The sequence below is a fragment of the Podarcis melisellensis genome (assembly GCF_964234715.1).
Source record: "Podarcis melisellensis genome assembly, chromosome: 1".
Lineage (NCBI taxonomy): Eukaryota > Metazoa > Chordata > Lepidosauria > Squamata > Lacertidae > Podarcis > Podarcis melisellensis.
In genome coordinates, this window is record NC_138528.1 from 104,803,184 (window position 1) to 104,830,361 (window position 27,178).

Below are 27,178 nucleotides of genomic sequence, written 5' to 3' on the forward strand. Positions count from 1 at the left end.
TGGTGTGTAATCTGTCATTTAAAGCTGGACTAGAGGTACCCAGCAAGTCTTTGCTGTTTGCATTTTAAAGGGGAAAAAATGTGTTCACATTATTGATTGTTTCTACGCTAATACATCCATTGTTGAAATCCCAAATAGTATTTTCTGTGCGCACAAGAATTGCATGTGGCACACCTTGTATTGTGGTGTGGAAACCTAGCAAGTGTATTTCTTGTTTCCTAGTACTACTAATTGAAACAAAGTCTCCAGATCCCTGTGTTTTGAATGTGCAGGAGTTGATTGGGTAGACCGTGTGTGCTTGTTTGGGACTCATTTTCTTAACTTCTAGGTGATGAAAGGGCTTTTCTTTCCCTAGCAAACACCTTGCCCTTCAGCATATTATTATTTCCCCTCAAGTAGACAACATTTGGCAGATAACAAGATACAAATCTTATTCTTTAAAGCAAGCAATCAGCTCTTATTGACACTGAGCTAGGCAAGTCAGACGATCTTGCAGTGTGGGCTGATCAATCATACATTCCTATACAATCAGCAGAGCACACAATATTTATATTTTGTAACCACCTGTATATAGTTGCATGTCATAAAAGTCTGTTCCCTCAAAATAGTAACAAAAATATAATGCCAGTATTTTAGTAGGCAAATAAGCAAATTGGGAGAGACTGGACTGGAATGAATTTGTACATACATGAATGAATTTGTACGTACATACTGAATTTGCCACGCAGAGGTAGCATGGTTTGGAGCAGGCATAGGCAAACCCGGCCCTCCAGATGTTTTGGGACTACAACTCCCATGATCCCTAGCTAATAGGACCAGTGGTCAGGGATGATGAGAATTGTAATCCCAAAACATCTGGAGGGTCGAGTTTGCCTATGCCTGGCTTGGAGGATCAGAAGCAACCCATGTGCTTCCAAGCACCTTCATTCCTCTAAAATACAGCTCACCTCTCTATTGCCTTTTTAGCGTTAAACATAGGTTGCCATGACATCTAAATAGTCAATGCCGTGTTCAGCCATAAATGAAGGTCTTGTTTTTGCTCGGTTTTTGTTTCTGTTCTGTTCATTTGTATTTTGGGTGGTCCCCTACTCAGGTCTAAGGAGGGGTTAACATGCAGGTGAAAGTGATGGTTAGTTGATGAAGGACCCTGTGTGAGAGGCAGGGAAGGGAAGATCTCCTAGGGTGGGAGAAGAAAAGGAAGCTCCCAGGTGAGAGCTGGAAGGGATCACCTTCCTCTGTGTGGGACAAGTTAAGATTTACCTGTGAAAGAGGACTTCATATGCTTTCTCTTCTCTCTCTAGTTCTTCTCTTTGTATTTGTTTAGCTTAGTTTTTTTATTATAATGTATTATGAAAACTCTTAATAAAATCTTATTCAAAAGAAGAACCACAAGCCGAGTTCCACTTACAGAACTGGGCTTTTCCAGTTCCTCCTTCACTCTGTGTTCGCTAAAACATGCTCCTGAGAATTGGAATCATCCAGACATCCAATGATACAGTGTGCCGCTTCAGGGGAGAAATCAACTGTGGGAAACATCTCTTGCATAAGCTTTAAATGCATTACATAGGAACTACAGGCAGTGTTCACCTAACTAGCTGCTGCTTTCTTTTCCTTACCAGGGAAGAGTTGTTCATTCTTTCTCTTCTTGATGAGTTGAGGGACATAATTTCAGTGTACTCTTTCCCCCCCCCTTTTTTCTTTTTTGCAACAGTAGTTCTGTAACCTCATGCAAGATGAATCCGTTATGATTATTATTTTATACGCCCAATTATTTGGAAGGTAGCAAGTTCAACACAACCCAGAATCTTTTGCTAATAAAATATTCGGAATCAGAAATGCCTCATAGTTTGTGAGCCACTCTATATGTATTCTGTATTTCAGTTATGGTGGCAAGTTACTGCTGATCTCACACACTTTGGAATGTAAATACAACATTGTAGAATAAACCATCCTAGCTTGTCTCAATATGTATAATGTAAACTTCATTTTGCTTGAATTTTAAAGTGCCTAGTACATTGGGATCTGGTTGGATCCCAATTGAGCTCCTGTTGCTCGGTCCCTGCTCCTGCCAACCTAGCAATTTGAAAGCACGTCAAAGTGCAAGTAGATAAATAGGTACCACTCTGGCGGGAAGGTAAATGGTGTTTCCGTGCGCTGCTCTGGTTCACCAGAAGCGGCTTAGTCATGCTGGCCACATGACCCGGAAGCTGTACGCCGGCTCCCTCGGCCAATAAAGCGAGATGAGTGCCGCAACCCCAGAGTCGGTCACGACTGGACCTTATGGTCAGGAGTCCCTTTACCTTTACTAGGTTAAATGGAGCTTTCTCTCAGGTCAGTGGGAATAGGATTGCAGCTGAAGTTTCATCACACAAATGGTCTGGTCTGCTGTCTGTCTGCTACCCTTCAGAGTACTGCTTTTGTTTTATAAACGTGTCAGTGACTTTGCCCCTTCCTACTAGGCATACTTATTCCTCCCTTATGTTCTGTCATGATAACATAAGGTCCATGTGCTAAGCTGAAAAATGAGAGAGAGATGTTGCTTCTCATACTGTTGTCTTTTATGCTATGGGGTATTTGGTTTTTATTTCTTTTAAATGTGCTGTGTTTTAACTTGCTGTTACCACAACTATATGGTAAAGTTTGCAAGTTGAACCTAATGGTTCTAGCCATAAAATAATACTTGATGGATCTTTCCCCCCTCCACAGGCGTTCTCTGGAACTTGTCTTCGTGCGATGCAGTAAAGATGACAATCATTCGAGATGCGCTTTCAACGCTAACAAACACTGTGATAGTTCCTCATTCTGGTTGGAATAATTCTTCCTTTGATGATGATCATAAAATTAAATTCCAGACTTCTCTAGTTCTACGCAATACAACAGGATGCCTGAGGTAAATTGCTGTGTTTGTAGTAGTAATCTTAAAACAGCAATTTCTTATGCGGCCTTTGTAAACTAATCATTTCTTCCATCCAAGCTAATATGCTTTGCTTTTGCATAATGAAAAGAAGCAGACATGCAGATTTATATCCAAGGGCATGTTGTTTTATGATTGTGTGCTCTCTGTGTTTGTATTAAATGCTAATTATAGGGTTAAGTTGCGAGTTGCTTTGATGCCAAGTCATTTCTAGCAATTTAATCTTTAAGTTATTAACTGGTCACTACTGTGGTTCAGGCCATTCTATTAGTGTAAGCTTGAAAGAATTATTGCAGACTACACACATCAAAATCATCTAATGATAATTGCTGGTATTGAAGGAGCTACCAAAGGCCCAATTGGGTTGCTTCCCTCTTTCTTTAATCAGCAGAATCTTTCTCCTGTGCCCTATCCTGAGATGCTTTTTATAAGTCCCATCAGTTTCAGGTGTAATTTGTCACATGGTGTTAAGGGCTGCTGTTCAAGAAGCACAATTCTAAAGCCCTCTTTGGCACCAGAACTAGTTGATTGGTTCTTTGATTTTGGCCACTCTGATTGAAGTCCAAATGAAGTTCAACAAATGACCAGAGCAACTCACTTAAAAACAAAAGACCAAGCTGAAACAGCCCATTCAATTTCACTGCTCAATCTTTGGGAGATTTCTCGTACATTTGTTGAGGAAGGGGGAGCGTTCAAGGGATGTGACACACATCTGCCCTATTGGTACAGCTCTTTTCAGTGGTCATTTCCCCTCATGAGATGTCCTAGAGAGGGCACTGCTCCAGTGAGTGCTGGCCTCCATTCTTTCCACCAAGAGTGCCTTACAGTAATGTAACATTGGGGCATTCTGGAGGAGAAATTTGTGGCTGCCAGGTAAGAGGAGCTCCACTGCTTTAAACAAACAAAAAAAAAGTATCCTCCTCTCACAATTAAGAGTTCCACCACAACCTTCCATCTAATTCCCTCCAAACATATGTGCCTTTTTCCATTAAACCATGGCTAAGGAAGCTTAACAGTGATGTTGTAATTGACAATTTGCCAACAAACCAGTATGAGAAATCATGATTTGGAGCAACCATAATTGGTGTAATCACAACACCATGGTTATTGCTCTGTCCCCAGAATCCACTATTTCAAGAGATTAGAGTGCTGAGCAGACATAAAAATGTAAGCAAAGAAGCAGCTTTAAACCAGGGTTTGCCTCTAATTTGAAAGATAATACCATGGTTTGGTTCTAAAGAATGATTAGCACAAACTTTGGTGTCCAAATTGAATCATAGATTTATTGAAATGATCCTTGAAATTAGTTTTTAAAGTAGCTCATGATTTCAAAAGGGCTCTGTCTCGGCTCAGTTCTGCTTTTGGTCAGACTTGGCTTGCAGGCATTCAAAGTTAGGGTCAGCAGTAAAGAACTCAGCAAAGCAGTATGATCCATGAATGACCAATATAGCCAGCTGATTAAGTCATTGGCTCAGTAAGGGAAATGTCAAAAAGGATATTGTGGCCAGGATGCAAGCCAGGATCATCCTTAGCCATGTAAATCGTGAAGCCTTGTTTATCAAGTCATAGTAGAATCAGTGGCTAGAAAGGAACGCAGAGCATCACCAGGTCATGTCGCATTTCTGACAACATCTGGAGCTGCAGGGTGCATATATTAAGTTATGTAATAAGACAATTGTTGAAAATGGGGATGAACTGGAACAGCGTTTGATGGATTGCACCTTTTAATGGATACATTTAGATCTTTTTCAATCTTTATGCAGAGGCAAACCTGGATTTGTCACCACGTTTACTCAGGAGCCCATCATGGCTCTGTGAGAAATGCATCTGTATAATGTACAGGCTGGCAAATGTGCATTTCTCACATTCACATCTTATTTAAGTGTCCATTTATAACATGTCGGCTAAAAATGTAGTGACCTTTTAAACCACAATATGCAACCAGGAATATGTTGGTTGGCAAGTGTGAAGAATAAGCAGACTAGTCAGGGATTGCAAGGACAAAAGGCAGGATTTGAATTAAAAATGGCCATGTTAGATTAGGTCTGAAAACAAAATAGATTCATAAAGATGTGGAGGTAGATCCAGAACAGCCTTCCCAAGCCTGGTACCCTCCACAACATTCGGACGGCAGTCTTATCATCAGTCGCAGCAAGTCTGTGGGAGTTGTATTCCAAATCATCTGGTGGTCACCAAATTGGGGAGGCAAACCTAGATTATGATAAATCACTTCACCAGAAAGCAAGATAAATTGAAGAGCAGCCAAGGGCTCATAAAAGCACTGTTTAATTTAAAAAATAGCACTTGGTCTTAGGAATACAAAATATACATTCTCTTGTGTATACATTGGGTTGTTTAATACAATGATGTCCCTTTCGTGCAAGGACATCTGCATAACTAACAGGACCATATAATCCAATGCCTTTCCAGATGTTCCTCCTTCAACAACTACTTGCTGCTACTCCCACAACTTTAACCTGCATCCTAGTCTGTGTTGCTTCACCATGCTTCCTGCTGTATTTCTTCACAAACCCCATTACCTTGTCTAAGATATTCACACAGTCTGTGAGCCAATAACAGCAAAATAAATAAATAAACATCACCCAAAGAATACCATGTCTAGTTTTGCATACATTTTAAAAACATAGACAACAAAAGGGGTGTGTTTTGATTGATTTATTTTCTGGTGGTGGAATCGGGGAGAACTTGCTCAATGTTAGTATTTTAGCTTCCTTGGCCTTGGGAGGGTTATAAAGATGCAAGAATCTTTTTGGCAGCAACCGTTCAGTGTGGCCTGGACCCATCCCAGATTAGACCACACTATGCAGACATTGCCAAATGGATTGGCGTTAAGCAGCAACAAGTAGTTTTTTTGCAGGCTTTAGTGCAGCATGTGGATCATTTATTGCCAACCACATATCTGGGTAAGAAACTTTGCTGAGCAATAAGGATTGACTGAGAACTGATATAGGCAGTGCTTTCCCCCCCCCCTTTTTCTTTAACCCAGGGTTATTTTTTTAGTCACTGAGTGGTCTGGGGAAATGAATCATTGAGGACCCCACTCAGATTTCTGTGTTTAGCCCTAACAAGTACACATAAAGGTATATATTTAATCTGCAGAGAAAACTGGCCACATTTTCTAAAGCAAGCAGTAGGTTATAGATAGTATTAGAGTGGGGAAAATAGATTTCTCTATCATAATCCTGATATCTTTTGGATCCTCTCTCTCAACAATCTATTCTTTATAGCAACAAATATTCAGTAATGAGGGGCGTTCTGCTCCAACACTGTTGTAATAGCCGCCCTGTTAACTGAAAATGTCATTATAAAACACACACGCACAGTATTATCTGAAATACACTGAGTTGAACTCTGACATGTGTTTGCACTTCATCAGCAAATGATATCATCGTCATATCCAAGCAGCTTTACGTATGCAGACAATTGGCTGTGCATGTCTCTGATAATAAGAATACTAAAATACATAGTGTTTATTAATATGCATCACCATTCTGATTTTTATGCCTTAGGAATCTAAGCTCTGCAGGAGAAGAGGCACGGAAACAAATGAGATCTTGTGAAGGGCTGGTTGATTCATTGTTATATGTGATCCATACATGTGTGAATACTTCAGATTATGACAGCAAGGTGTGTAGATCTTTTAACAACATTTTCTTTGTTATCAGGAGAGTTGTCTGGTTTGGTTTGTAATTTGTTTATACCATTGCAGTCACAGAGTTGTTAGGCTTTTGTGCCACTGAATGTTGAAGCATGCAAATTAAAGCTGCCTTTCTAAACAGAACCTGGAACTGTGAAATGATGAAAACAAGGATGGGCTTTATCTTCCAGATCTTTCAAGTTTCTTCCCCCTCCTTTGTAGTATTTCTGAAGGTTCAGTGTTTAAATTGTTGCTCTCTTACTCAATCTTGGGTGGGCACAATTCTCGTTGACTTGGAGAGGTTCACTGTGACAAAGTTTGATAACCTTTACACTGGACCAACATATAGAGGGATTACTAAAAGGACTCATCATGGTTACAATTTAGCTGATCCTTATTTCCCATGATATCCCTTCAAAAGTTTAATTCATCCTTTAAATGTATATTCCCAAATCACTTCTGCACTATGTATTTCACTACAGAATCTCTCCTGTGTTTGGCTTACAGACAGTGGAAAACTGTGTGTGCACACTAAGAAACCTTTCCTACCGTCTCGAGCTTGAAGTGCCTCAGGCCCGCCTTCTGGGTATAAATGAGTTGGATGACTTTTTGGGGAAGGAATCGCCTAGCAAAGATTCAGAGCCAAGCTGCTGGGGGAAAAAGAAGAAGAAGAAGAAGAAAACTTCACAGGAGGACCAGGTTGGTTCCTCCTCATTCCCCATGGCTTATCTCTTATAGGAACCAATATGTTAGAGGATACCACGTAGCAGAATGTTTTAAATAATCCTGTTTGGATTTGGCTTAAAAGACAGAGCTCACCTATAATAAGTCCGTTATCTTTCACAGTGGGATGGAGTTGGCCCAATACCAGGATTGTCAAAGTCTCCTAAAGGTGTGGAAATGCTGTGGCATCCTTCTGTAGTGAAACCGTATCTAACTCTTCTAGCTGAAAGCTCCAACCCGGCTACTTTGGAAGGTTCTGCAGGATCTCTCCAGAATCTTTCTGCGGGCAACTGGAAGGTATTGTATGAAACTTGAAGCTGTTGCTCCTTCACCCTTGCAGTGTTTTTTTGCAACAACACTGATGCTCTAGCAGAGAACCAATGGCAACATCCCATATCCAACATTTTGCAGGCCGTTTTATCCAGGAAATGTACTTTAGGTCACGGGATCTCATATGAATTATATGTAAAGTTGGCCAATTAAAAAAAAAAAGTAAGATGGTATTCAACATAGTTTAGACATATTGAAATTAATGGACAAAAGTTTGCCATGTTGTGCATTTGGTCCTGACTCATTACATGTGCAGACATCTCAACAATACCTTAGAATTATGTGGCACAAGTATTCTTTTATGTATGGAGTCTAGGAACAGTATGTCCAGGCCATCCTTGCTGATAGTGGTGTGTGCAAGGGAGGTGGAACATAACGCTTCATAGTATTCTACCTGATGCAGCTATACAAATATATTTTCCCATTCTATTTGAAGACGATGACTGCATTTGGACACAATGTTAAGTCATGTTTCAGTGTTATACAAGAACGAGCCGTCTCAAGCCAGCAAGCTCCATTGTTCTTTGTCCACCTCTGGCACAGAAGCCAGTTTCACAGACTATAAGGTTTGAAGCCGGTCTGCTTCAACAAACTACACTTGAGGCTACTAAATACAATTTGTCCAGGGTTAGCTATCATGACAAGCTAATCTGAAATGTTAGGATGATGCTAACTTTGTGTTGTTTGCTGTAATGTTAGCCTCTCTGTGCTAACAGAGCAAGACATAAAGAAGAGTAAAATAAGAAATAAAACGGAAGGAAAAGCTTCCATACTGCACAAGGGTGAGAGGGCAGACAATCACATTGTAGCTTTTTATTGAAGAAGAATATTTTTTTTCTACCTTGAATGTGGAATAAAAATTTCCAGGAAAAATGTAGGGGAAATTTAAGAAGGTTAAGGGTGGGAATCAATTAAATAGTCTTGCTAACTGAAGGACGTCTGCTAGGACAGTGGGACTCCCCCCCCCCCCATCTCCCCAATTGGCGGAGTGTCATGAAAACCCTCATAAGAGCATGTGGGGAGAGGAGACTGAGGGTTTTTCCATCTGGCAAACAGAAAAGCTTGCACTAACAGAATGATTGTCGTAGCCCTACATTGAATTCCTCCCTTGCTATTGTATGAAGTAATGGCATTTTTAATATTTAACTTCAGCTCTGCTCCCCCAGTTCGTACATCTATTCACCTTACAGCCACAGTAGCACAAAGTGGAATGCTTTGGGGGAAGAACATTACCAACATGCTACCATTAAAAGCACTGAGGGTTTCTTACCAGTGCATAACTGGGGTGGGGTCAGGAGCAAAATTCTTAGCCTCACTTTTTTTAAAAAAGATATTGTTCAGTACAAAATCTCCAAATATTCCAAATCCAGCATTTTCTGCAAGCCGTGCAAAGAAAGGTCACAGCTTAATTAAATTAGCTAAAGCACAGATAGGTTTATCAGCAAATAGGAGATTAATTGCTGTTCACAAATAGGTTTTATTGCTATACACTCCTGCTTACTATATGCACAGCTGGTATACTGTAAAAGCACCACCCTGCATACCTTAAATCCCTTTTCTTTATTCACCAAAGGGATAATAATAATAAAAACCCTCAAATTTCTTAAAGTGACATACTGCCTTAGAAGTTCCAGCAGGTGATTTCCTTTTAAAGGAACCAAACATTTTGTCGTTCCCCACCATAAAATGTTACTGCGTATTTAATAGCTATTAAAGCAGTTATAATACCATTTAACATATTTAGTCAAATTCATCTCTTTCTGTGGCCCATAATGAAAACTCTTCAAATGTGAAGTTGATGCCAAACCCACACTTAAGTTAATGCGAGTAGGGTACATAGCTCCATTTTGTGGTTTGGACAGCACCCACTAATTTGTATTAAAATTCAAACATGGTGAAAGAAAATGTTGGCTATATTGGCTTTTTAAAATAAAAAATGTACATGTTTTTAAGTAATTTTGCATTTTTTTGTTGGTAGTTTGCGGCCTATATTCGAGCTGCTGTCAGAAAAGAGAAAGGGCTTCCGATTCTCGTGGAACTGCTGAGAATGGACAATGACAGAGTTGTTTCTTCTGTGGCAACAGCTTTGAGAAATATGGCATTAGATGTCCGCAACAAGGAACTTATTGGTAAGTAATGAGGGACGCCTAACTATGCAGGATGTCCATATGAGAAACACTGTATATTTTTTAAAATTAGTTTTGGAGTTTCCTGTAGCCATATCTAGCCCTGCGGCTCAGCCATCACAGGGGATCTCAGTGAGCAAAAGACCTCTAGTCAGGGGTGCGTGGAGGGCAGGGGCTGGAAGTAGCAGTCCCATTGCAGCAGCGTAACACTACTGGTAATGCCCTGGAAACAACCCTCTGTCTCAATAGCAAGCAGTAGCTGGAAAATGGAACTGTTTCAGACAGGAAGTTATATCTGCAAAGCTTGATTGAAAATGAAATTCTTCATCTTTGGTGTAGTCATAACCTTCTCAAGATTCATTATGCTGGTGATGAGTTCTGACAGCCTCCAAACATATTCTTCCCTTGGAGATCAAGAGTGTTTTCAAATTTATTTTTAGAACCATTTTTCCCCTCCTGCCATAATGTATGTTTCTGTCAAAATATTGATATGGATAGGTAGGTGTTTATATAGATGACATGGCCAATTTCCTGCAGATGATTAATTCAGCAGCCCTCTTTCCTCCATCTGGGTTTTCTGTTGTAAAAGTCAGAGTAATATTGATGGGTGTAGCCTAGACCAGTGTTTTTCAACCACTGTTCCGCGGCACACTAGTGTGCCGCGAGATGTTGCCTGGTGTGCCGTGGGAAAAATAGAAAAATTCGAAAGATTTAAAAATAAAGTATTTTATAATTTTTCATATTTCTGTTTACTTACTATTTCATAATAAAGTAATTATAAAATACTTTCTTTGTGTTTATTTGATTCCTATTCAAGAGAATTACTTTATATATAGTCAATATAGGCACAGAGTTAATTTTTTTAACAATTTCTAATTGTGGTGTGCCTCGTGATTTTTTTTCATGAAACAAGTGTGCCTTTGCCCAAAAAAGGTTGAAAAACACTGGCCTAGACCATTGGTTTTAAAACTCTGTGCACAGGCACCGGGGAAAGAGCTGTAATAGTCACTCAGAACAACTCCCTGTTTGAGCACCTTGTGGTAAACCGTTACCAGATCTGCTATTAGAAAGCAGTTCCCAAGCATTAAAAGTATAAGGCTTGAGCCTTTCTGAAGTTCACTTTCATGGGCCAACACAGCAGTATAATATGCCAAAGAAACAAAAAGTTGTAAGAGGCATTCATGATACCACTTAAGGATTCAAAGCAATGATTATTTGGGGTTTATGTATAAACCCAGACCCACTTGCACAGACTTCAGGACCCACATGATTGAAAATAGTGTCCTAGCGTATGCTATCAGGGCCAAGCTACACGTGATGTGAATTGGATTGGATCAGTATTATCCCTGTTGTGAAGGCAGCCCTGCTCCAATCAAAATTCTCTGTGAGTGTTTTTTAAAGTATTTTAAAAATTCCATCAGGAGACCATCTATATCATGTGTGATTCAGTCCTCTGCTCAACCAGGACTACATTGCAGTAAAAGAAAGAAAAAAGGGCTTGATTAACATCTAGGTGAATTTTGCAAACTCACAAACCAGCTACAGAATTCTCTGCAATCTACAGGGGTTCCTCAGCAGATGACAAATGAAAGGGGAAATGGTTCCCTGAAGATGCGTTTGTGTTTCTTGTGTTTTATCATCTGGCCTCAGCTACATATCTATTTCTAAGAGTCTAGAGAGGTGTTGAAGTTATTGAGATTATTTTAATCTAACAAAATCAGTGCATTCAGAGATCTGTGTCTCAGAAGCCGATGGTCCAAAACCAAAGTTATTACACAGCGTTTTGCAAAGGGGAGTTGCAATCCATGTCACAAACTGGGAGAGAAATGAATATTCCTGACTGCAGAAGTGAATGGGCCATTTCCTTGCTTATGCACCGTTCCACTTGTATTTACACAAAATGTTTTTAAATTGTACATTGCTACAAGTATGCAGTGGAGTAGCATTTCTTCTTTGGTTATGAATCAGAATTTGTCTGCAGGTGCTCAGCTAGAGCAGAGAATTAATACCTTCCTCATATTACTTACCTGCTAGCTATCATTTATATACAAATACACCTCCAGTTTTTGTGTTACAGGGCCACTGAGTTATCACCAAAGCCCAAACCAGGACATTTAGTGTACCTTAGCTTTAGGATACTTTTTCTTTGTTTTACTGTGCAGTTTGTTAAATTTCACTGAACACCAATCCCACAATCTTGGGCACTGATTTTTCTCTCCTATAACAATTATACTTCATATGCATATTTCCTGCTTCTGTACATACTAGATACTGGCCACATTCTCATACAATGCTAAACCATGATTTAGCTCTACCTAAACGACTCTGCTTAGTTCAACAAGACAACTTCATGACCCTCCAGTTTGAAGCCGGCTGGTAATTAAAGCTACCAGAGTCAGGCTTTTAACACAGCAAGGTAGAATTCTCTGAAAGTAAAAAATTGACTCAGCTGGTTCTTCTTCCACCCCCATGGGAGGAAAAGGAAAGAAGCATTTACACCCAACTCTTCACTTGTGCTCATTCATGTAGCCCTAAATTATAGCTTAGCATCTTACTCAAATACAGCCTCTAACTTCTCACATTCCATTGGTTCAAAGTTCTGCTAGGAAGGAAGGAAGGAAGGAAGGAAGGAAGGAGGATCTGTGTGCTTTGGTGAAATATTTATTGTGTTTTTATAAACCACAGATTGCTAGAAACCAGAGCAATTAATTTGATTGTGTTGTGTTCTCTCTCTCTTACTATAAAATGGCTCAGCTAAAACAAGCTTATCTAAAATAAATACATAGATTTGTGTATGTCTGTGTACTTTGGCATGCTGCCACAATCATTTTAATCACTTTTTGTTCTAATCCAGCAAAAGAAGGCAATATATTTTTAATTTGAAAAATGACACTGCAGTACCTTGCTGCCACTCTGCATAGCAAAGGGATTTCTTTCTTTTTTTATGAAGTTGTATTAAATAATAATAATAAGTCTCCTTGTAGTGTTTCTACGCTGTGTTTTTTTCTGTGTGATGCTAAAAATACCTTAGAACAGTGCAAAGTTCCTGTATGGGCTTCTTTTCCTCCCCAGGTAAATACGCTATGCGAGACCTGGTAAATCGCCTTCCCGGAGGCAATGGGCCAAACATTCTCTCTGATGAAACTGTGGCAGCAATCTGCTGTGCTTTGCATGAGGTCACCAGCAAAAACATGGAGAATGCCAAAGCCCTGGCTGACACAGGAGGAATAGAAAAACTGGTGAACATAACAAAAGGAAGAGGTGACAGGCAAGTGGAACATTAGAAAGTCTCAAGTGAAAAATCTCTTGATAAGAAGAACTTAAGAAAATTTGTGGTCTACACAAAGAGTATTATTTATGCATTCTTGTCTTACTTAATAAGCTGACCAGCCTCATAGAGTTGCAATCTGTTCAGCACGGGAGGAGAGACCTTGGCATTTATTCCGTGTGATTTTTCTAAAATCCACACTGTGCCTGCCAGTTTCCTTATTATGTATAATTTGTGTGTGTGCGCAAATTTTTGCAAACCATCCCTAGACCAAAACCTTTGTGAATTTAGAGGAAATGTCATAAAACTAAGGTGTCCTTATAGATTAGATCAGGCCTAGGCAAACTCCGGACCTCCAGATGTTTGGTACTACAATTCCCATCATCCCTGACCACTGGTCCTGTTAACTAGGAATGATGGGAATTGTAGTCCCAAACATCTGGAGGGCTGGAGTTTGCCTATGCCTGGATTAGCTCTACCTACACAGATGCTGCTGGACTAGATAGACCTTTGGCTTGATCTATCAATTTTTTAAAAATGTTCTTAACAATTACAAGAATAAGGAAACAGCAGATAAATTAATGGTGCCATGTCCAAGCTCCAAAGCATTTAGGTAAAAACCAAACAAAATGAAATGAATAGGTTCACTACCCACCCCCAAAAGCCCTGTGACTCATATATAACAATCTAATCTCAAGTTTATCAGGATCAACTCTGCTTTTAAACATCTTAATGTTCAGCAGGCTTATAGAAAAGGAAGTGCTTCCCTTAAGATTCTTAGAATGTAGTGAGTGCCTTGAATTTGGGCACATATACAAACTGGTAAAACTATAGAGGTTTTAAAGCAGGCATAAAATGTAATCAGAAGTGTACTTCTGCTAGCAAATGTTCACTCACACTTTGTACCATTTTACATTTCCGAGCCAGCTTTCAAGGGCAGCTCCACAATAAAGAACATTTCAGTAATCTAATATAGAAATACCCAAAGTATGAACGTCTTTTAGCAGCGGGCCCTTTTCACGTGGCTATCTGTGTTATTAAAAAGCATTCCAGACCACAGCCACTTCCTCAACATCCAGGAATGGTGCTGAGTTCACAGGTACTCCCAGACTGTGAACTTAATCCTTACTGGGGAATGCAAAGCCAGCCCCCTCCAAACGCATATTTTCATCCATCTGGGCAACTAAATGAACCACCATCATCACATATCTCTTTGTCTGCATTGAATTTGCTAATTCGTCCTAATCCAGTCCATCATAGATTTTGAGCACTCATTCAGAGAGATCACTATCACACCTGGATCCAAGAAAAAAAAAACTGGGTGTCATCAATATATCAGTGACACCAGGCTCCAAATACCCAGATTACTTCACCCAGTAGTTTAATGTAAATGTTAAATAGCATGGTAAATAATACTCAAAGCTGTGGAACCCTACAAAATAATTCTCATGAGAAGAAGCAATTCTATTTGTGTAGTATGTGCATGTCTAGTAATATTGTACACTAAACGTAAACTTTTTTTCTTCTCAGGTCTTCACTGAAGGTTGTCAAGGCAGCAGCCCAGGTGCTGAACACATTATGGCAATATCGTGATCTCCGCAGTATTTACAAGAAGGTAACACATAAAAGCTGTTCATACGAAAATTAGTATTCCTCAAGATGCAATTCCACAATGAAATCTAAACTAGTTCTTCTAATGAAATGTCATTCATTTTTCATATGACCTCCTTTTTCTTGTTCCACAGGATGGTTGGAATCAAAATCATTTTATTACCCCAGTGTCAACACTTGAGCGTGACAGATTCAAGTCACATCCCTCCTTGTCTACAACAAATCAACAAATGTCGCCTATCATTCAGTCCGGTCAGTTAATAAACCTTTCCCTTCGTATGTGGCCAGATTAGATGTTAATTTCCCCGATCAGCTCTTGTTCACTCCTTTTAAAAACCTTTGGAGGCTCATTCTCAGTTTTTTACTTCAAGCATATTCTTCTCATATATAGTTGAAGCCATCAGACTGGTTTTTGGTATGACAGAGTTCAACGAACAGTCTATACATTTTTAACCAGATATTCCACCCTCCACAGCACTTAGGCACCTGCCTCTGTGATGTACAAAGAGATGATATTTACAACCAGGCCTAAACAGTATTAATTTAAGAAGATAGGGTCTTCCATGGAAAGCTGTGGCTACTGTAGTTCATGGTGAGGAGGGAAAAGGTTCCCTGCGTGTTAGCTGAGCAAACCCCCTTGCCCCTCCGGCTCTCTTGGGGGAGGATCCTCTTCTGGAGGACTCTCCAGGGTACTCCCAATTTACACGATTTCGTGTACAGTGGTACCTCGCGTTAAGAAGTTAATTCGCTCTGGAGGTCCGTTCTTAACCTGAAGCTGTTCTTAAGCTAATGTGGCCTGCCGCTGCCGCCACTGCGCCACCACCGCACGATTTCTGTTCTCATCCTGAAGCAAAGTTCTTAACCCGAGGTACTGTTTCTGGGTTAGCGGAGTCTGTAACCTGAATCATCTGTAACCCAAGGTACCACTGTATGTGCATTTGGGCCCAGAACGTGCATTTGGGCCCGGAACCTCAGTGTAAATGGGGAGCTACCTGCATATCAGGGGTGGGGGGTGGGAAGAGAATAGTAGGCCCATATAGCAACTGTATCCTAAAAACGTAGATTTATACACATTGCCTGACTCTCCACAGTCTTGGCCAAACACTCTAATGAACATTGACTCCCAACTTTAAGGTGTTGCAGCTCTTTCTTCTAGAGATTCTATATGAATGTTTTAAGGAATAACATTCATTGCCGCTTTTTCTACATGTCTGAAAGCCTATTATTACAAAGCATTTCCGAAGAACCCTTTACTTTTTCCTAACCCTTTTGTCTGGCACTGATTTTCTCTCTCCCCTTCTCTTTCCCTCTCCTTTCTTCTCTTTCACCTTCTTTTCCCCAGTTGGAAGCACATCTTCATCACCAGCGCTATTAGGAATTAGAGACCCTCGTTCCGAATATGATAGGACCCAAACTTCTATGCAGTATTACAATAGCCAAGGTGATGGGATTGCACATAAAGATATGTATACTGGTAAGGGACCAGTGAGATGGAAAATGAAAGATTGGTACATAATTTTTAAACTTCTTCCTTACCAAAAAAAAAAAGCATGTTCTGAATGAGAAAAAAACAACATGTCATGCAGTGAACACAAAGAGGGTTATTCATAGTAGCAATACAATAACATCAAAAAGTAATGAGTGTTATTCGAGCACATATTTAAACCTGTCTGTAAAATATTTTATTGCATACTACTTTTCAAGAAACACACGCTTATCTTATAAATGCTGGCAAAAACATTTCGCTGCATCACAGGTTATAACCCAAATTCAGCAGCAAGCAATTCTCGCTAAGGGACTCTCTGCCTCCTTCCTTTCATCTTCCTTCTGTCATGAAGCATAGCATCATTATACAGCCGGAATGTCTGAGAAGGGGGGTGGAACCTGCAAGTCAGGTTTCGGCAGAGAGAAGCACAAATTATATGCATCCAAATAAATCACTGAAGTCAAATGTGCTCCATAAGGCTGGATATCCAGGTGTCTGTTTCTAGAGGTGGTTGTTGTGGTCAGAACCTGACCTTGCTCTTGTAGCCTTCCCCCAAGGTGGGAAATACTGGGATCATTTATTGATATGTATCATACAGTTCTGTTCCTCTTTCACCGAAGTGTGAAAGTCAGCCCAGCATGACACCTGAGCAAATCAAATATTGCTTTTAATACTCTGTTGCCGTTTTCCCACAGGGTCCAGCAAGCCTTCGCCAATTTATATCAGTTCCTATTCTTCACCAGCAAGAGACCAAAATAGGCGTCTGCAGGTAAAAGCTGAAATCTTAATTTAAAAAATGACCATATTGATCACCAGGAAAGAGTGCATTTTCCTTTAACCTAATGGCTTCTAAACCATTTTCATTGATTGATTCCTGCTGCCTAAAGTAACTTTCTAACTTCAGGCAATGAACTCAGAATGCTACTGTGCCTGGATTATGGTTCTCAACACTGCAACTGCAGTGCAGTAGTAAAGCAAGGCTCCATCTTATCCCATTTCATACAAATCTTAGTTTGGAATATTATTTTTTTCTTATTTTCTATGAAATAAAACTGCAGTGTATTACACAGCCTTCCGCATTTCCCTTTTAATATACCCTTTCTCCACCACAGGCCTGTGCAACTTGTAACCTATTAAGCAGCCCACCACCAGATTCAATAAACTTCCTATTTTGCTGCATGAACAACCATGGGGAATGTCAGATACCTGTCAAATGTGGCTAGTGAGCTCTGTTCATCTTGGTGGGTCAGCAGTTGTGTAGCCTTGCTGTCTCCCACTTGTCTTCAGTGTCTAATGGCCACGTGGGCTTTGCTGGTTTGTTTGCACAAAATTCTTTGAAATACCCAATCTCAGAAGATTTACGGTAGATTCCAATCTGGTCCTCTTGCACTTGCAGAAGAGCTTTTCATCCTACAGTGGCAACTGCTAACAAAAGAGGAAGGGAGGCCATTTTTGCCAGTTCTCCCTCTCCCCTGCATCCCCTAGCAGCCCCTGAAAATCAGCTCTAGAGAGTTGGGGATTCACTAGAACAAAGTGAAAAGTGGCAATAGGGAAGGGGAACTTGGCAAATATAGAGATAGATATATAGAGATAGAGATATAGATTAGATATATCTCCCCTCCTCTTCTGTTAGCAGGCACCTCTACTGGATCAAAAGCATTTCAAAAAGTGCAAAGACCCCAGTTGGATTCTTCCCTGAGATTCCAGACTGCCCACCAGTTTATGGCTTTATTGATTTCAGTACAGTGGTACCTCAGGTTAAGAACTTAATTTGTTCTGCAGGTCCATTCTTAACCTGAAACTGTTCTTAACCTGGGGTACCACTTTAGCTAATGGGGCTTGCCGCCACCGCCACACGATTTCTGTTCTCATCCTGAAGCAAAGTTCTTAACTTGAGGTACTATTTCTGGGTTAGCGGAGTGTGTAACCTGAAGCGTCTGTAACCTGAGGTATCACTGTACTAGGATTTTTAAGAGATAAGCACAAAGGATTGGGCAATTAATGCAAGAAAACATGGAGAAGTCAAAGTTATATTCCTGAAGTGTTTGTTTGTTTGTTTGTTTGTTTGTTTGTTTGTTTGTTTAAAGAACTATACAGCAAAATGAAAAATGTTAAGTGAACATTTGTGTCAAAGATCTATAACAAGTGTTAGACAGGAACTGAACAAAGGACACAGGGTTACACCATAGTGTCATGCAAAAACATCTTCAGACTGTAAATCTATAAGCAACATTTGCAAATTATGTGCTGTGATAAATGCAAATGAATCGTTTCCTCACCCAGGAATAACTAATTATGCATTCTTAAAGAAGTGCAAGTGTTTAGGGGTGTAAAATTAGAAAGTCAACAGCACAACAAGAATTGCAATTAGGGAAGAATGAAAAAAGGCCAAAAAAATAAACAACAGTATAAGTATCTTCTACCAAGAGGAGGCTGATGAAGTGCCACCACAGCAAGAGCCTCTGATTGGGAGTCCTTTACTTTACACCTGTCTTCACTCCTAAAAGTTTGTTCAGATGTTGACATAATATTTGTAAGAACTGGGAAGACTCAGAGGACAGAATAGAAAAAGAGCAAGTCATATTATAAAGATACCTTGGGCATAATCAAAATTGCAGAAAGATAAAATTGTACCAAGAAATGGAAATTCATCCTCTTATACATGCAGCATAGGCCATACTAGTTGTAGAACAATTGGTGATTATACAATGGAGCCTGCAACAAAATGTTGGAGTATGGTATATTTCTTTCCTGGAGGCCAGGAACCTAGATAGCCATGTCATTTTCCAGATTACTACATTTATTTCCCCCCCCTCACACACACATCCCCATTCCCCCCCCCATGGAAAAATGGGTCTGAAAGAAACTAATGAACATATAGTTTGAGAATGGTTTTACAAAAGGCTTTCTTTCTATGTGCAAAAATGTTGCCACACACCTCACGTTCATGTGAATGGATAAATTGCTACTACAACTATACATAGATCAACTGAGGTATTTTTCCTTCCCTTCTTTTTGCTTTTTCAACAGCATCAGCAGTTGTACTACAGTCAAGATGATTCCAACAGAAAGAACTATGATGCTTACAGGTTATATTTGCAGTCTCCACATAGCTATGAGGACCCATATTTTGATGACCGAGTTCACTTCCCATCTGCTACAGATTACACAACACAGTATGGACTGAAATCAGCCACAAACTATGTAGACTTTTATTCCACCCGACGACCTTCCTATAGAGCAGAACAATACCCTGGGTCACCTGACTCTTGGGTGTAGCATTAGAAAATCACGAACAGAAACATATCTTTCTAACTTTTTTTGAAAAGCGATTGAGTTATGGGTTTGCTGTTTTGAGGGGAAAATGTGGAAGTGAATTGCAAAGAAGGAAACAAGGAAGAGGTTGTTTTTCCCCCCTAAAGGGGATTATCTTTGAAGATGGGAGAAAATTTGGAAGAGGAAATTGGAAAGGGAGAACTTTTGCTCTGTTTAGATGTTAGATCTAATTACTTGTAGTTCCTATAGTCTGGTGAAGGTGTGGGCAATGTGACGAAAGGTTTGAGAATTGAGGGGAAACGGCTTTGGGAAATGTGTAGGTCAGAACAAATTACAGATATGATTTTTTTAAAAAAAAAGAAAATGTGAATAAAAGTCTTGTTCTCATAGTTTGTACAGAAAAAAAAATATGGATGCCCTTCTTGTTTTACTGCTGTTACTAAGTGTCAAGATTATATGCTATCATGTCTTGTAAATTTCTTTTCAGTTGGTGTAAATATGGAAACGCCACATTGGTTGGAAGTGCCATCATTTGTAATGCCGTTCGTCATTTTAAAACTGATTTCAAAAGCTGACATCTTTTAAAGAGAGAGAGGAGGGGGGGAAAGGAAGAGAGATCATACAAGGAAATGTTATAAATAAATATCATTTTGTTTTTAAAATGAACGGTGTAATTTTGAAGCACAAACCTCTGGTCCAGTATATCTGCACTTTTCTTATCCCCTGCCTCATTCACAGAGTACTTCACTGCCATTTTTTATGCCTATGGGGGGAGGGGAAATAAATGTGGACGTCTCATCCATGGAAAGTAGATCCCTGCTCATTCTTCTTTCTTTTCTGTGTTTACTGTTAAGGAACAAATACAACAGATGTGTATGCTCATTGTGAGTTGTAGAATCAGGTTAAATATATATCTATATCTATATCTATATTTTCAAGCATTTCTACCATTTTCTTAATTTTGCGAAGTTCATCTATTTCTTATTTGTCAAGCTGGCATACCAAAACATAAAATTATGCACTTTCTTGTCTTCTTTTCATTTCCACAGTACTCATGAAGCCAGTACCTTTCACGGTTTATATCCCTTTGAAAAAAAATGAAAAGACGCAGAATAAAGTAGATATAAATTCCTTTTACAGAATATTTTTGTAAGTAATCTGTCCAGCTGGCTCACATCCCTCTTGATTTATTGTGCTTTCATAACTGAGCGTTAATTAATTGCATTCATTTTCCTCCTGGCCCGTTGATAATTGCTAAATATTTAGACCACAATACTCATTAACTTGGGTGTATTTATATTGCTTTGCCTGCATCTGTTTGTTAGTGTTATTCCATAGGTGGAACCCATTAAAGCCTTTAAAAGCGCAGAGGGGGTGCACCAAGAGATAAAACGTATCTTATTTTCAGGCTTGCAAGGGGTAATTATCAGCTCTCCACCTATTCTTATTTATTTATTAACAATACTTGTATTCTCCCCCATAATCTATGAGACATTATTGTTGTAGAGCACACCAATCTTTGAGACAAGTAGAAAACAGCAAATTCAGTTTATATTACACCTTAATTTCATGGGAACTCAAAGTGGGCATACATAGGTGGCACTGGCAATTTCCCACCCAAATACTGACCACACCTAGACCTCCAATGGCATCAGCAGGTTGCCTCACCCTGTGTCTTCAGGCCAAGCCTTTTGTATCTGTTTTTGGCATGACAAAGGCACCTTTCTGTGAATGCTTTGCTCCAAAGGTTGATTTTTTCGGAGGATAACTCCACATATACATCAGTGCTGTTTTTTTCTGGATGCTAGCTTCTTGAATTGCTGCCTCCCGTATGAAGGTCCAAGATAAAACCTCTGGCTCCGCCCCATGTCTTGCTTCGCCTCCGAAAGATGCACCTCCTATATTGCTAGACAGCTGTTTCATTTTTTGACCTGGCCAACAATAACACAATTCTCGGTGTTAATGCCATTTACCAGAGAGCAGCCAGAGGTATTGTATGTGCTTGCAGGCTGGGGCATTATGGAACATAGGAAACTGCCTTATACTGAATCATACTATTGGTCCATCTGGGTCAGTATTTTCTGCACTGCCTGGCAAGGTCCCTCAGGTTCTCAGGCAGGGCTCTCCCCCCAGCCCTACCTGAAGATGCCAGAGGTTGAATCTGAGACCTGAAGTGTACAAAGCAGCACTCTCCCTCTACATCTGATACTCTGAGCTAGTGTTTCTCAAACTTTGGTCCCCAGCTGTTGCTGGACCACAACTCCCATAATCCGTAGCTAGCAGGTCAGGGCTGATGGGACTCGTAGTCCAACAACAGCTGGGGACAAAAGTTTGAGAAACACTGCATTGAGCTATGGTCCTTCCTGAGTTTAGAATATGAGAATCTCTGAGACACTTCAAGGTTTGAGAAAAACATGGTAGATTACTAATTCTGGGAGAATGTTTTTGGGGAAATTGAATTCTGGCCAGGGCTGATGGGGGTTGCAGTTGAAAACGTCTGGATGATGTCAGGTTGCCAGTAAGAAATGAGCTGAAGGGTGCTAGGGCATTTTATTCATTTATAATACAGTAGCATTAAATATCCTTACGCTTTTCCTCACAAATCTAATGTTTACACTTCTTCATGGGGTACTTTTAAGACGAGGGTTTTGCAAGTGTCAAGAACACAGAACCAACATCTCTTAACACCTATAAGCCACGTGGAGACTGCCAATTACCATTTTGATCACACTAGGTTAGCATCATCAGCAAAAGTGATGCTGCCAAAATCAATGAGTTGCTTGTAACCCCCATATAGCTTGATTGGTGGGGGGAGGGGAAACAGCCTTATAGATTCGGCATGCTGTTCCATCAGTGAGCATCTGCAGAGATTTCTCCTTTTTTTGGTGCAAAAACTGCTTGGCCTGTTGCCCTCAAGCTGTTCTGTCGTGTTTCAGCATTTGCTTACTTTGTGTGCGTCTGTCTTCTCTTTTTTTCCACTTGGTCTTATAATTTATGCACTTTCTAGATTATGGAGCTTTAATTATGCAAATGAAATGTAATGGCGAGTTTCCATTTATTCCTGTTTGGCATGTTTTATCCCCCCCTCTTTTCTTTCTTTTTAATTAATGCAGGATTAATGTCAGGTCAGCAAGTTAAGCTTGCAAGTGTAAGTTGACCTCGCCAGTGGGAACAATTACACTGATGAAAAGGAGTTGCTTGAGCTTGACAGCCTTTGGAGTGGGGAGACGCTGCTCTGGAAATTAGGATGTTAGGATGGTAAAAGGGAAGCAATTTCGTGCATTCACAGTGGAATTATGTGGTGGAAATATGGTGCAGGGGCGTGTGAATTAGCCAACATTTGGAGGCTTCCAGAGGAAGGGGCTTTCACAGCTGCAAGAAGACCTTTCTCTGCAACCTCACAACGTAGACTTAATAGACAAACTGTTATAGACAAACGTTCTCTCTTCCACAACTCTCTGTCTGCTGTAAGCCATAGCCACGCTGAATTAAAATAATGTATTTGCCTGCCTTGAATTGCACTGAAAAGATTTGATTGCATAATGCTCTGTTGCTATGGAAGGTCAGAACTACACATCGTTGGAGAAACATGGTTGTTTCCAAGAAACATAGGTTCCTTATTTCCTCCTCTTTCCCCTGCTAATACTTATTTGTAAAATATATACCCCATTCATCATTAAACAATCATAGGACAGGTCACAATGATAAAAGCTACAAGAACCCAAACAACAACAACAACAACAATAATAATAATAAATTTTATTTATATCCCGCCCTCCCCAGCCGAAGCCGGGCTCAGGGCGGCTAACAACAATCAAACAATCAAATAATCCGACATTCTAAAAACATTTCAATTATGAAATTAATTAAAATCAAATTGATGGCAACCGTTAAGCAAAATTCTGTGCAGGTTGCCAGAGGAGGGAGTCAGGCTGCGCCCTAACCAAAGGCCTGGTGGAACAACTCTGTCTTGCAAGCCCTGCGGAAAGATGTCAGGTCCAATAAACATTAAAACAAAACAAAAAAATACAATTCCATCTGCCACCACGGTATAGACCAGGGGTCACCAACCTATGGGTGCCATGGTGCCTGTGAAGGCTTTCATTGGTACCCCACGCAGGGCTCCCAGACTCAAAGCTTTCTTTCTTTCTTTCTTTCTTTCTTTCTTTCTTTCTTTCTTTCTTTCTTTCTCTCTTTCTCTCTTTCTCTCTTTCTCTCTCTCTTTCTCTCTTTCTCTCTTTCTCTCTTTCTCTCTTTCTCTCTCTCTCTCTGGTCCTCCTAGGAGAAAAGTCATGAAGGAAAATTTGTACCCTTCTAAACCATTTATGTGAAATGAAAAAGCCTGGCTGCTCCTGCCTATTATTGTTTTTAAACCAATGAATGAAGTTGGAGCTGTGATTGATAAGTTTGGATACTGGCAACAGGAATCTCTGGGGTCCTAAAGAGCTAATATTTCTCCCTCCCCTTTTCCTGCTTCTGTCTTATTAGACCTTGGATACACCCATTTTCTGCGCTGTGTGTGTGTGTGTGTGTATAGCTACTTGAGAGGCTTTAAAAAATGTGTGTTGGGGTGGGGAGAAATTCAAGCAGGTATCACATTCTGCTGAAGCAACACACCATATCTAGCTAGACTTTATTTTGTGCTCTAGATATCCTTCCCAGATCCTCCTTTGGTCTGGGCGGAAGCTATTCTTGCTTCTCTAAATATGTTGGGTGATACCCAGTGGTGGTTTCTCACTTGTGCCAGTCATACTTCCCCTTCTGCTCTTTCCCTCCGGGAGCCCTGTGCACACCCCCAAAATCTGCTCTGGGGTGTGCTGCAGCAGGGGCGGAACAAAAGGGCATATCCCATTGTGTGAACATTGAGATGACCTTAGATCTTGCCCATTGCATTTACCTTGCACTGACTTTATTTGCATGGCTCATCTTTATATGCTCAGTAATTGTACATTTTTGTTTCGATGGGGAGCACCTACAGTTTAGAGATCTAGAGGACACTTTTTAGAGCCAGCAGTATAAAAGCTGAAGGATTTTTCCATGTAACGTAATCTCGCTCTCTCAGTTTTAATACATCTCTGGTTTGTTAGCAGGAGTCTGTAGCAGCCAGCTAAATGTAAACACCTGCCAAGTCATGAATACTTTCAAAAGTATCTTCTGTATTTTTATCTATTGAAACCTATTCAGTTTCATTAAAGTCCCTGGAAGTTTTCCAAGCCTGCCAAGCTCAGTAGGTTTTCTGTACTAGGTTGTTTGGGACATGTTTTAAAAAGAAATAGAAGAAAGAAAAGAGGCTGCTGTTTCACAGAAATAAATGAAGGTTGCACTATTACTAATATAATGGAGAACGCCGAACTAATAAAAAGAACAGCATTCTTATATAAAATGTAGGCCTTGATTAGCAAACTACTTTTTCATTATGGCCAGCATTTAAAGGTTTTACAACATCAACAAGTAATCACTTGTTCTTCAGGAAAACATCACAAACTGAATAGAGAGCATTGGCAAAGGTCTCAAACTTTGCATTACACTGCAGTTATTATGTGAGCTTTCACGCAGTCTTGAGAATTGGCCTAGGTCTTTTGACCTGGGTGTTAAAAATGGAAGAGTGGGCATTTTGTGCATTGTAATATTGTACAACACATAGAGGCTGGGTCTGAAGAGCTGACAAAGGACCAAAGTTAACATACTGTACATAGGGACAATTGCAACTAGAAGTAATTGTGAGATATTGGAGTTAAGTGGGAAGATCAGAGGCTGCAACTCGCACTGAGAATGAGCAGGTGTGTCTATAAGGTGGAGCTATGTTATGTGCTGATTTTATTAGCTTGCTGTTTGTTTGCAATGAAGGCTGCTTTGCACAAACTTGCACCTCACATCTACATAGGAACAAACACAGGAAGCTTCGTTGTACTTGCATTCTCCCCAACACACATCACAAATAAATTTGATTATTGTTCTGCTTAGAAGCACGAAGTCAGAGGGCATTAGCAAAACTCACCTTGCCAAAGGGAGCAATTATGAGAGCCAAAATCTGTCCACATAAAGCTGATAACATTCCTATTGTTGGTTTCGCACAGAATCAAAGGCCACTTCAGGCAGATAGAAGTTATTGCTTCCCCTGTCCACCCACAAACCATATCCCTCCCCACCCCCCAAATTTTAAAAAAAGGAAATTTGATCAGTCTAATTTTTATTAAATAGGATGTGTTATACAGTGCAAGAATACATTGGTACCTCGGGTTAAGAACTTAATTCGTTCTGGAGGTCCATTCTTAACCTGAAACTGTTCTTAACCTGAGGCAACACTTTAGTTAATGGGGCCTCCTGCTGCTTTCTGTTCTCATCCTGAAGCAAAGTTCTTAACCTGAGGTACTATTTCTGGGTTAGCGGAGTCTGTAACCTGAAGCGTCTGTAACTCGAGGTACCACTGTATAAAGAAACTCTCGCCAAAATTGTATGGAATAAGCTTTTATTTTAATAATAAAATCCATCTAGCCCAGTGTGGTCTACTCTGGCAGCAGCTCTCCAGAACTTCCAGCAGGCTATTCTGCTTTGGTCTGATCCTAGAGACTGGATCTGGACCTTCTGCATGCAAGGCTTGTACATTGTTTAATCTGCTTGTGGAAACATGTTTCAGCACAAAGAAACCAAAAGCATTGGGGACTGAAAACATTGGTACATGGGGGGTACACATTGCATTAAGTAATGCATGCAAAACAAAACCACCCTATGATACCAGTGCTTTTTTCTGGGGGTACTCAAGGGTACATAATACCAACACACACCCCCAATGTTAAAAGCATGGCACTTACTGTAACATCTTGAGGGTGAGTACCAATGCCTTTTTTCTTTTCTTTTTTTAAAGCACTGATGGTACCCTTAAGACTTTACCTATTGTGTACAAAATGGTCAGTTTTCTTTAGGATGCTTGTAGCAAGGCGGTAAGAATTTTCACTCTTCAGCTATTATATTGCTAAGTGTTCTCCAACGTATTATAAAGTAGAAATATGTGAATGTAAGAATAAATCAAGTTGATTTCTTTCCCAATAACTACAAAAACCAGATGAGAGTAGATTTATCTAGGGGACGTTCAGGCTTCTGACAGTGCTTTAATTACAGATTCTATGTCCATTAATCAGGGATTGACTGAAAGACTCTGGAAGTATATACACCGTTAAGAATGTCCTTCTACAAAATATCTAAACTTACTACTTAAATCAAGCAAATCCCTTGTGGGCAGATAAGAATGAAACAAGTTCAGGATAAAGATTTCCCTGCCAAAGCAACTAAACGTATTTTGATTTATCTCTTATGTTCAGAGGGGTCAACTTCAAGGGCTTTGTTGTTCTGTATTTTAAGCTGAAAGAGAACCACCATGGATTTGTAGTAGAAAGTTTAAGCCGAAGGGGTAGGATGTATACACACACACACATAAATATACAGTGCAAGTTCTATTGTGAGTTAGGACTATACTAAAGAAAAAGCTATTTATATGCGATATAACACTGTGCCACCAGATGGCGATGTGGAGTCTCATTTTTCGCCTACTGGATTTCCCTGTTTAAATTTACAACACGTTTAACTGAATTGTATCATCAAGTGACCCAGTTTTGTTTACCTCATGTCATCCAATTGTCTTAACATTTTATACACCAGATGAATGATAAAAACTAAGTTTATATCTAAAAAAAAATTTTTTTTTATCTCATCCCGTTTGTGACTTATGAGGGTTTGAAATTTCAAAAAATTGACCATTTTGGTCTTGCAGATGACACAAAAACCTTAA

At 39.9% G+C, this 27,178-nt stretch overlaps 1 protein-coding gene across 2 annotated transcripts in view; it reads left to right on the plus strand.

Moving 5' to 3' along the window:
• PKP4 (plakophilin 4) overlaps positions 1–20,054 on the plus strand; it is a 93,430-nt gene extending 73,376 nt beyond the window's left edge. Inside the window, exons 12-22 of one of the 2 annotated variants that reach the window (XM_081928812.1) lie at positions 2,707–2,890; positions 6,445–6,562; positions 7,080–7,271; positions 7,419–7,592; positions 9,604–9,754; positions 12,824–13,019; positions 14,550–14,634; positions 14,765–14,882; positions 15,973–16,104; positions 16,812–16,885; positions 19,147–20,054. In XM_081928812.1, coding sequence (XP_081784938.1) covers positions 2,707–2,890; positions 6,445–6,562; positions 7,080–7,271; positions 7,419–7,592; positions 9,604–9,754; positions 12,824–13,019; positions 14,550–14,634; positions 14,765–14,882; positions 15,973–16,104; positions 16,812–16,885; positions 19,147–19,395 — 1,673 coding nt within the window. In that variant the 3' untranslated portion in view covers positions 19,396–20,054. Of the gene's footprint in view, positions 1–2,706; positions 2,891–6,444; positions 6,563–7,079; positions 7,272–7,418; positions 7,593–9,603; positions 9,755–12,823; positions 13,051–14,549; positions 14,635–14,764; positions 14,883–15,972; positions 16,105–16,811; positions 16,886–19,146 lie in introns of those variants that run through there. The other variant, XM_081928811.1, reaches the window with a different exon arrangement.
• Positions 20,055–27,178: the final 7,124 nt, after the last annotated feature.